Here is a 12,151-nt window from a genome sequence, read left to right on the forward strand (position 1 = left end):
ATCACATGTATCACACTGTAGTGGAATAACCATGTATCCTTTTCTGCAGCTGCTGATGGAAACCATGGACTCGGAGGTTAGGAGTTGTCCTCTCTGCCAGCTTGCCTTCCCCGTCGGCTACCCAGACGACGTTCTCATCAAACACATTGATTCCCACTTGGAAAACAGCAAAATCTAAAATGTAGTCAACAGGTAACTCTCTAGGCATTGTGGAACTATGTCTTCCATGATACTTTGTCATCCTTTGGCAAAGCATCACTGGAGATGTACACGGAGAGAAACATATTTTCCAATCCTTGGTGTAGATCCTTTCTCTTGATTTGAGATGCCCCACCTAAATATGCAGACTCTTCTTCCTGGGATGTGAGCAGCTACAATTACACTAGCACAGACACTGACCACAATAATGCTACACAGTATAGCCTGATTATGTATACAATGATGTTGAGTACAACACTCTATAGTGATCCTGTGTATGTGCACTAATCTTGAACACACATTGCTGTAATATACCAAGTACCAACATACGGATAACTACCATGCCACGCTTTACTGTGATCGAGTACCTCTGTACACTGTACACATGTTGCTATATAATGATTCTGAGTATCTCTATATTATGATAGTGAAACTATTGTAGGGTATATTGATACTGAAAATCTACATATACTGTTAAAAAAACTGCATTAATGACTCAGAGTGCCTCTTAACAATAATGCACACAGTGCACTGTACAGTGATTTTGAGTATCTCTATACACGAACAATGAAAGTGCTGTGCTGTTTAAGTATGTGGAGAATCTCTGTACACTGATCATGAATGCCCTGCACTGTATGAGTGTCTTGTAGCTCGATGCATCCTCCATGCTCTCAAATGTATTCTCTTTTTTTCATTCACACTATCCTAAATCTTGGGAAGGAAAAGGGTCTATCCTGTGCCTGCCTCACTGTTCCTTAGCTTCTAATTTTTAAGGGGTGGGATAACAGACATCTCAGAGTGGCAATCTATGGCAATCATGTGACCTCGGGGAGCCTGACCTTCCAATTCCATAAATTGGACTCAGTTGATTCCACCACTTCCTACTTTTGTGGCGGCCATTTTGAAAGCAGAATGAGGATGCACCTGGACAAAAATTGGTGGACAGTAGAGACAAATGCGATGAAAAGACTTTATAACAAAATAGTGAATGTGCAATTAAAAGGACTAACTGCACCCTGCACCTGTTACCCCCTCGATGCCAGACCAACCTGCAGTGCATTGCTGAGAAAGTATTCCATAGCATGCAGTAAATGTCTTCACTGGGTTCTGGTATGCAGGGGGTTAAACAAAAAGCTTCCTGATGGGAGTCACCTCTCTAATGTGTTATACCTCAGCCCCTAACTCATGTCTATTATATTCCTATATACATACATATATGTTTAAATATATATGTGTGTATATACACTGAAACTGCATAATAATGTCTGTATTCTTGGCTCTGCTGGTCTAATGTCTTCCCACAATGTATGTTCCAGAGCCGCTGTGAGCCCGAGCGGCCTGCAGAGTAATGCTCTGAGCAATGTGTTCTTTGCATGAAACAGACCTGATATTCTGCATGACACAGATGTTCTGCTCTGCTCTGCAGTGCACTACTTGCTGTTCTCCCTTGCAGTTATTTGTGTTACGTATTGCCTTGTGATATACCACATAATACTCCATTTGTGTGACACAGAAATGCTGATCTGTAGGACATGTTGCTGTTTACTGCTGTCACATGCTACCGAGCACACTATAAAGTTCAGCTGCGCCAAGTAACATGCTGCTCTGCAGGTCATGGTATTGTGCAAAGCATAACATGCAGCATATTAGAAAACTGTTCTCTGAGTCCATGTGACATATCTGCAGAGCTTTGTATGATATGCAGCTGAGCATAAAGTACTGATCTGCAATACAATGTGACATGTTATTCTGTGGTTCAGTATAACATGGTGCTCGGCATTACTTTGTGATGAGCTTCTCAGAACGCTATGTTGCTGTGCAGTATGATACAAAACTATAAAGTGTTCCTAAGTGCTATGAAACAAAAATATAACATTCTATGTTAAAGTGTTGTGTGACCTGCACGGTATACACCGCCTTGTAAATCAATGTGACGCACTGCTCTGCACAATACACTGCTCTGTATTCCTATGTGACATGGTGCTCTGCATAATACACAACACTGCTGTGCTGTGTAGTATCCTGATGTGTGAAGTATGCTACTTTGTAGTCCTGTGAGATCGGCTGTTCTGCTGTCTTACAGGACATGCTGCTCTGCAGACCCATAAAACATGCTGCTCTGCAGGCCGCTCATTTCCTCTCACAGGTCTTTGCATATTTCTGTCCAGTGTAAATTAATAAAAAGTGCTTTTTTTATACTACAAAGTGTGTTGCTCATTTCCTGCTGATCCCTGTGTCTCGGGGTATTTTACCCACTCCACGTAGTAGATCTCTTTTGTTTTGTGGGCACTCTTATCTATATTTACTAAAGCTCTATTATAATAGCAATAAAACCACAGCCGGAGCAGAGTGAGGCTTCTGCGAGGATCATGGGGTGCAGAGGCAAGATAGGTGGAAAGGAAATGGGCAGAAGAGTTGAGATGTAGTCTTTTGTTTATTATTTGTTTGGCTAGCGGGGGGTAGGTGGGAGGAGGATGTGGGACCATGACTGGTTTTGCTTGAGAAATTGTGGTATATCTTTGTTTATCTGGGGAAAATTAGAAGGTTTTGAAAATGTGTCAGGTGTTTAACAATGGGAGATATAAAGCAGGGTTAAAAAACTGTTTTCAGGAATAAGGGATGGGGTAGAATATTGAAGGGATATCGCAATTATAGAGTGTGGTATATGCAAAGGGAGGGGGTCAGAAAAAAAGCGACAGAGATGACAGCGTGTGGTAGGCTTGTGGTGTATGTTTCCTCAACTAGAGACTCAGAAATGAAGGGTATATCAGTAATACATTTTAACTCTTTCCCTTCAACAGTGTATAGATTGGATGTACAGATATATTTGAAAGATTGCATTTTTTTTTTTTCATTTCTCTCCCTCTTTCTTTTTTTTTTATTGGACATTTATTAATTCTGCCTTTTGTCAGCCAGGGTTTGTAAGTTGTTCCCACCTGTATGTGGTATTCACGTGCTAGCATTGTGAAATCAATCGAGCTTCTAGACGTGGTTAGATTTCACAGTGGGAGCTCATGAATATCACATACAGCTGGTGGACACACACTGTTGTGTATAGAAAGCACCAGACATTATATTGTATTTATATACTGCCAGAATTAAATCAATCAATACCACAGGAAACAGGGTGATTAATAATTGATTTAATTCCTGCAACACAATATGCATATAGAATAATGTCTGTAGTGCTTTTCATGCACAGTCCCACAGCATGACACATTCCCATGATCCCACAACAGTGGTGCTATCTGTCAATCTTCCTAACATTTCCTAGTTCTGGGGCAGACAACCTTCGGCATTCCAGATGTTATGGACTACATCTCCCTTAATGCTGTTAGCAAAGATAATGCTGGCAAAGCATTAGGGGACATATAGTCCACAACATCTGGAGTGCTGAAGGTTGCCTACCCCTGTCCTAGTGAATAATTAGGCGACATTAAGCATTTTAGAGATACATTATGTGGTGCATGCAGAACATAAATGACAAATATTCTTAACGTCATTAAAACAATAGACTGATAAATACTAAAGGTTCCATCAAGTGTTCAACGTAAAGCCAAACACACATACAACCTACATTTAACCTACACATTCACATGTTTATTCACTAACCTCCGAAGTGCAGCAAATCATATCTGAATGTCACAAATAGTTAGTTAGTCTGCTAACTATAGCTGATTTGGAGATTTTTTTTCCAGTGACCTTAGTTTACATTGAAACAAGTAACATTTCAGTTCTCTGCAATTCCAAGTTTAGTCAATAAATCTAACCATAATTCAAAGTGAATTTAAGGCCAAAATAACAGAACTAAAAACATAGATTGACTTGGAGAATTTTCACCATTTGGCTACTTTGCCCTAAAATTTAAAATTCACGACAAAATTTGAAGTGTTAAAGGACCACTCTAGGCACCCAGACCACTTCAGCTTAATGAAGTGGTCTGGGTGCCAGGTCCTTCTAGGGTTAACTAATTTTTTTATAAACATAGCAGTTTCAGAGAAACTGCTATGTTTATCAATTAGTTAAGCCTTCCCCTATTTCCTCTAGTGGCTGTCTCACTGACAGCCGCTAGAGGCGCTTGCGTGATTCTCACTGTGAAAATCACAGTGAGAGCACGCAAGCGTCCATAGGAAAGCATTATGAATGCTTTCCTATGTGACCGGCTGAATGCGCGCGCAGCTCTTGCCGCGCGTGCGCATTCAGCCGACGGGGAGGAACGGAGGCGGAGAGGAGGAGGAGAGCTCCCCGCCCAGCGCTGGAAAAAGGTAAGTTTTAACCCTTTTCCCCTTTCCAGAGCTGGGCGGGAGGGGGTCCCTGAGGGTGGGGGCACCCTCAGGGCACTCTAGTGCCAGGAAAAAGAGTATGCTTTCCTGGCACTAGAGTGGTCCTTTAAACGTTCACACTGCATATATTTATTGATCATCCACTAAATTGTAGTGAATTGTGAACCACATTGCAAAATGTAGGTACATATTTTATATTTATGCTCTTCAAATTTCAGTTCACTAGAATTTATTGTTTAGCAAATAACCCTAATTTTATTTACTAAATTGTGCATTGCCGAGTTATTTTCATATCTTCAGTCAAATTAGCAAAGTTGAAACACAGTTGAGCTAAGGAATGTATCCAATCCGGCAATTATAACTTTAAAAAAACCTTCAATTCTTGGTAGAGTTAATTGGTTTTACGAATAGTGAATACTGCTGTTCAAAGAGGATATGCTTGTTTTGTGCATGTTTTGGATTAGAAAATATTTTACATTTTAAACGTCGGGTGTTAAATCTATATGTCTTAATCCCTGGGTTAGGACCCAGAATTTGGTCCCTTTTTTATTTCAGTGGGACCGCAGTCCTTGGAAAAGGCACATAATAATCATGAGGACCCAGGCATCCTCCCAAAATAGATTTGTTATTGCACTGCCTTTCCAATTGCAATGGATATCCCTCTGACACTGTGAAAGGTCTAATAAATATGTTTAATAGAATTATTTTATACTACATAAAAGTTGAAGAATGGGTCACTGAGGTTATTTCAAATTGAAGAGTGCTTTGTTGAAGTAATAATGCCTTGTATATAATTTGCTTCTCTCAAAAAAATGTAAGAACCAATGGGTTAAAAAAAAATGCAATACAGAGGCATGTGCACCACTTGGGGACTCAAAGAGTTAAATGCCTGTACGTGTTTTATGAATGTGAAGTATATTCTACGTTACCCGTTTAAGTGTTATCATGAGTGTGTGCAAATTGTGTAGGTGCAATGTGCACATGCTTAACCTGTTCTTTGCCAGGGCATGCCCCAGTAATTTCCCTGTAATTTCTGGGACGGGTGCCAGAAGTAGGATCTTTTGTTATGTGACATCAGTTTTCTCCTATTTACTGTGCCTGCTTGTTGAAATCACGTGATAAATATGAAATCGAGCTTGGACTCCTTACTCATCTCGGGGGCCTGTGTGGTTTTTGCTTCCACCGTGGGAGGTGATGTCATCATGTAGCGGCTGTTTCCAGTCTCAGATTGCGATGACAGAAATGGAATGAGGCACCGTGTCACTTTCTACAATACACAGGGTTATTCATTGAAGTGAGAATTCGCAGTGAATTCAAAGTGAACTAAAAATTTAAGACTAAATTAGCCTGGAAGCATAGCTGATTTTAACATTTTGGTTATCGTTGCCTTAAACATAAAATTCACACTTTAGTAAAAAAACACTCATAGTGTAAGACATTTATACATTAATCACACATTTATATATATATATATATACCGTATTTTTCGCTCCATAAGACGCACTTTTTTTCCCCTCAAAAGTGAGGGGAAATGTCTGTGCGTCTTATGGAGCGAATATGAAGCTTTACTTACCTGTCTTGCAGCGTTGGCCGGCAGCACAGGGCGCACCGCGGTAGTGGAACTTGAATTTCATGTTCCGGTTTCCGGCGGGACTGAAAGGAAGTGCGCACTCAGCTTGTGCGCACTTCCTTTCAGTCCCGCCGGAAACCGGAACATGAAATTCAAGTTCCACTACCGCGGTGCGCCCTGTGCTGCCGGCCAACGCTGCAAGACAGGTAAGTAATTATGGGACACGGGGAGGGGGACAGTATGGGAGAGAAGTCTATGGGGGGGGTGGATGAAGTCTATGGGGGGGGGTGGATGAAGTCTATGGGGGGGGTGGATGAAGTCTATGGGGGGGTGGATGAAGTCTATGGGGGGGTGGATGAAGTCTATGGGGGGGGTGGATGAAGTCTATGGGGGGGTGGATGAAGTCTATGGGGGGGTGGGGGGTGGATGAAGTCTATGGGGGGGTGGGGGGTGGATGAAGTCTATGGGGGGTGGATGAAGTCTATGGGGGGTGGATGAAGTCTATGGGGGCTGGATGAAGTCTATGGGGGCTGGATGAAGTCTATAGGGAGGGGGGGATGAAGTCTATGGGGAGGGGGGGATGAAGTCTATGGGGAGGGGGGGGATGAAGTCTATGGGGAGGGGGGGGATGAAGTCTATGGGGAGGGGGGGATGAAGTCTATGGGGAGGGGGGGGATGAAGTCTATGGGGAGGGGGGGAATGAAGTCTATGGGGAGGGGGGGGATGAAGTCTATGGGGAGGGGGGGGATGAAGTCTATGGGGAGGGGGGATGAAGTCTATGGTGAGGGGGGGATGAAGTCTATGGGGAGGGGGGAGATGAAGTCTATGGGGAGGGGGGGATGAAGTCTATGGGGAGGGGGGGATGAAGTCTATGGGGAGGGGGGGATGAAGTCTATGGGGAGGGGGGAGATGAAGTCTATGGGGAGGGGGGGATGAAGTCTATGGGGAGGGGGGGATGAAGTCTATGGGGAGGGGGGATGAAGTCTATGGGGAGGGGGGAGATGAAGACTATAGGGAGGGGGTGGATGAAGACTATGGGGAGGGGGTGGATGAAGACTATGGGGAGGGGGTGGATGAAGACTATGGGGAGGGGGTGGATGAAGACTATGGGGAGGGGGTGGATGAAGACTATGGGGAGGGGGTGGATGAAGACTATGGGGAGGGGGTGGGTGAAGACTATGGGGAGGGGTGGGTGAAGTCTATGGGGAGGGGGTGGGTGAAGACTATGGGAGAGAGGAGAAGACTATGGGAGGGGGGGACACTATGGGACAGGGGAGAAAAAAAATATTCTGTACAAACTGTCCCATAGTAAGAAACACTATGGGACAGTTTGTTCAGAATATTTTTTTTCTGGGTTTCTTCCTCTAAAAACTAGGTGCGTCTTATGGTGAGGTGCGTCTTATGGAGCGAAAAATACGGTATATATAAAACATAACATCGTGTTACCATTATTTAAAGCAGAACTGTCACTTTGCTGTTAGTCTGGGCTTGAAAAGGATTTTTTCCTCGTTTGCAGCAAAAACAGATGAGAGAAAGGCAGAACTTGATGGACACATGTCTTTTTCAGCCTATATATAGAGAAATGATGCTGGATTAACACATTGCCTGGCTATAATAGAGCTGGGTTATTACATTGCCATTGGCCACTTAAATGAACATTATAGCTTTAGGAACATCATCTCTAGATTGTAAACTCTTTTGAGCCGGGTTCTCATTAACCTATTGTTCCGGTAATATCTTGTAATTATCTTATTTATTGTTACATTTCCCCCTTTATAATATTGGAAAACGTTGTGGAATAGCTTGGTGATATATAAATGGCGATAATAATAATAATGTATATTCATAACGCTATAGTGTCATAGTTACTGTTTAGGCTATTGCTCCCCCCCCACAAGTGTTATCAAGTAACTTACATTTGACCCCACACTGTGCTGCTCTTTCCATGGCTGGCCCGCCTCCTTGGCTGAGATCATCAAGGTTTATGATCTTAACCAATCCAATACTTTCCCATTTGAAAGCACTGGGAAGCAATCATGGCTAAACACCGCACTGCACCAATCAGATGTTGTCTATGGGACCATCTGTTTGAAATAGCAGAGTTTTACTTGGTTATTTCATAGTTACAGCTACCAGAGGTACTTAAAGGGACACTAAAGTCACCCAGACCACTTTAGCTCAAGGAAGTGGTCAGGGTGCCAGGTCCCTCTAGGGTTAACCCTTCCTGATGTAAACATAGCCGTTTCAGAGAAACAGCTATGTTTACATTTGGGGTTAAGCCAGCCTCTAGTGGCTGTCTTCTGGACAGCCACTAGAGGCGCATCTGCAATGATTGAGGCATATTATGCCTCAATCATGCAGAGCGTTCACAGGAAAGCATTGAAAAATGCTTTTCTATGGACACTTTGAATGCGCGCGCGTCACTGCCGCGCATGCGTATTCGGCTTCTGTGACGTCAGACGAGGATGCTGACGTTGGCGGGGGGAGGCGAGGTAAGGGAGCCTGGTGCTGGAATTAGGTGAGCTACTGAAGGGGTTTTAGCACCCTCAGGGTACTATAGTGTCAGGAAAACCGATTTGTGAAAATATTGCTGTTCCTACAAAATGGTAATGTTTTACACTGCAGGGTTAAAATGGCATCACTTAGTTGAGATGATGTTTTCTAAGAGCCTATAGTGTCCCTTTAATTGCATTGTGGTAGGGAGTTTTTCCAAATTTAAAGGGACAGTAAAGGCACACCGACTACCGTTTTGTAGGAACAGCAATGTTTTTCACTGCAGCATTAAAGGGAACCTGTCACAAATTAAACTACTTTAGCTCTTTTTAAAGAGTTTAACATTCCATCTATACATTATTCTAGCAGTCTAGCTAGCAAATGTATAGATTAGAAGAAAAACTTACTTAAAATAGTTTATTCCATCTGTCTCTCAATTCCTCAGCAGACACTCAATATGGAGGATGTGAGATGCAGGGAGAGCAGATAAGACCTTCAACAGATAAGGTCCCTTTGCTCTTCACCTACAGCAACCACAGCAGGGTGAGGAGTGGAGGGCCAGGTAAGAGGTGACAGTTTCCCTTTAAACACACCTATAGTGAAGGTCCTCTTGATGTGGTGTGAACGCAAAGAGAATAGTGCAGCGAGGGAAGAAAGGTAAGTAAATCTTACCTTTTTACTTCATTGGGGGACACACACACAACTATGCTTTCTATTTGGCTCTTACTCTGGCCTTAAAATGTTAAATCTCACTTTAGGAAATAACTCTGTAAATTTTAATGTTAACCAATTTACTCTTTTTATTAATCAAACCCTAGAACAATGGAAAGCTGAATAGACGCATTGCTTAAGTAAAATATTCCAATCCGTGGATTATTGCATTGCTTTGGGTTCTGCACTTTGTTTAATATACTGCTATTGGTATAATATACCAGCACTATTGCCTTTATTACATTTCTCTGAACATAATATACTTTATTCATAGCAAAATAAAAATTGCTGGATTAATTGATCATTGAAGCAATGTGATAAACAATCATCATAATACACTGGATGCATACAATAGGTCTAATCATATACAACAAACTTACTAAAGTTTAAAAAAACTACAGATATCACGTTGGACTCCCATCAGCCTGAGCCACCACTGGACCCCAGCTAAAGGTATGTATGTCTGTCTGTATGTCTTGCTGTGTGTGTGTGTGTGTGTGTCTGTCTGTATGTCTGTGTATGTATGTCTGTATGTAAGTGTATGTATGTATTTGTGTGTGTATGTCTGTCTGTGTGTCTGTATGTGAGTGTATGTCTGTATGTCTTGCTGTGTGTCTGTATGTCTGCATGTGAGTGTATGTCTGTCTGTATGTCTTGCTGTGTGTCTGTATGTCTGTGTGTGTGTGTGTGTGTGTGTGCGTGTGCATGTGTTCATGTCTGTCTGTGCGTCTGTATATGTGTGTATGTCTGTCTGTGTGTCTGTATGCGAGTGAGTGGGTGTATGTTTGTGTGTGTGTATGTCTGTATGTGAGTGAGTGTGTATGTGTGTCTGTATGTATGTGAGTGTGTATGTCTGTCTGTATGTCTGTGTGTATGTATGTGTCTCTGTGTGTGTGTATGTGCCTGTATGTGTGTGTCTACATGTGTATCTGTTTGCATGGTAGGGGGAGGGGGTAACGTATGGGAGGGGGACGATAGATGTGTGGGAGGAGGAGGGGGGTGTAGATGTACAGGGGGGGGGGGGGGGGGGGGGGAAGCCGTTTTCACACCAGGGCCCCATGGTTTCTAGTTACACCTCTGGTCAGACTCTCTCTCTTCTCCCTCTATGAAGATGTAGGAAGGTGAAGAGATCTTCCAACTGCACATGTGTAAATCTGTCAGACATGCCCAATTTACGTTTCCAGCATTCCTGGGAATAGGACACTGATTGGTTGTACTATGCATCTTTATAGGGTACCAGAAGAAAGTATCCCATATGTATGGGTACACTTACAGAGAAATCATTAAATTATGATTCCACAAGCACATAGCGAAAGTGCAAAAAAGCCAAAGTCACAAACACAGAGATTTTCAGAAAAGGCTCAGTCATTAAAGGGTTATGGGGTGGAGAAAAATATAGCATGAGGATAAGGCCAAAACCGATTAAATGCACTTAAGCTGTGTTGGTGCCTGTAGTTTCCCTCTAATATCTTGGTTGGCATTGGCATGAGTCTAAATGCTATCAGATAATGTTCAGGTGGTTAAAGCACCCAGGCTTTACAGTTGAGCCCTGGACAGACTCCTAATCATCACAAGCTGTGGTTCTGGTAACTGTTGCGTTGTGGATATTGTTACACTCAGGAGATGTTGCTGTATACAGTTGAGGCACAAATTAGTGGCACACATGAGGTTTAAAAAAAATAATAAGCAACATAAATACCAATTATGTAATTTTTAAAAAAAAAATTCCAAGTGGCAGCTCAAAATATATCACGTGAGTCTTCATAATGCCTATATTTGCAAATCATGTATATTTATGGGGCAATTAAAATGTGTGAGCTACTAAAATACGCCAAAGTGCCCCACAGGCCCATTGTCACTTTATCATTTTTGCATAACTGCAGTGTCAGGGTATTAATTAAGCCTGGTAATTTTGCAAAAACTTGATAAGGGTGTGGAAAGAGGGTGATTCTGTACTTAGGAGATATAGCTGAGCACAATTTAGTGATCTTTATTACAATAGCAGGCCTCCCAAACATCCTGCTTTTGGCGAGACAGTCCAAATTTCGTGATCCTGTCCCAATTCACTTTCCTGGTGTTCCTCATCTGGGGACGCCAGGGAACTGTCCTAGGGCAGCACAGCATGAGCTCATTGTTATTAGATGCGTTCATGCTGTGAAATGGGCAATCGAACCATGCACTCCAGCAGTGCTCCCTGCATGGTGCTGAAGGTTGGGGGCTGGTGAAGGAGCAGGCTCACCTCTTTTATGGGCTTCGCTATTGATAGTTGTGCAACTGGCAATACCCCCATATACCCCGCCGACCCTGTCCCAATTATCCCTCCAAATTCTTGAGCGGTGTGTATAGGGATATAACGGCACAAATCACTTTTACAAAACAAACCACCAAATTGCAATGTGCAGATAAAACCATAAACTTTCAAAGACTGGTGAAAAAAATGACTGTACAATAAGGCTCAAAATAAAACATGACATACTGAGTGGTGTGCAGTTTTGCATTTATGGGGCTAACTGTACTGTCAAAATGCTGAAATACTCCAAAATGAGGAATAGACCAGTGTTTCCCAACCCAGTCCTCAAGGCACACCTACCAGTCCAGGATTTAAGGATTACCCAGTTTTGTCTAAGGTGTTTTTTCTTTTTTTTCTAAAAACACCTTAGACAAAACTGGGTAATCCTTAAATCCTGGACTGGTAGGTGTGCATTGAGGACTGAGTTGGGAAACACTGGAATAGACCCATCAAATCCATCTATCAAAAGTCAAACTGTAAAAACTTAAATATTCATGTATTTTATCTGGCACTGTCATCTTATCACAGGGCTTGACAAATGTGTTTGGGATCTAGGAGCCAGCTAAAAAAGTTAGGAGCCAGTTTTCTTTTTTGTTTTTTTTTAAA

At 42.4% G+C, this 12,151-nt stretch overlaps 1 protein-coding gene across 1 annotated transcript in view; it reads left to right on the forward strand.

Annotated features, from left to right (window-relative positions):
- TBKBP1 (TBK1 binding protein 1) overlaps positions 1–2,378 on the forward strand; it is an 86,239-nt gene extending 83,861 nt beyond the window's left edge. Inside the window, exon 9 of the mRNA XM_063458841.1 lies at positions 50–2,378. Within this exon, the coding sequence (XP_063314911.1) occupies positions 50–178 (129 nt within the window). The 3' untranslated portion in view covers positions 179–2,378. The remainder of the gene's footprint in view (positions 1–49) is intronic.
- The last annotated feature ends 9,773 nt before the right edge of the window (positions 2,379–12,151 follow it).

This window comes from Pelobates fuscus, chromosome 6 (assembly GCF_036172605.1).
Source record: "Pelobates fuscus isolate aPelFus1 chromosome 6, aPelFus1.pri, whole genome shotgun sequence".
Lineage (NCBI taxonomy): Eukaryota > Metazoa > Chordata > Amphibia > Anura > Pelobatidae > Pelobates > Pelobates fuscus.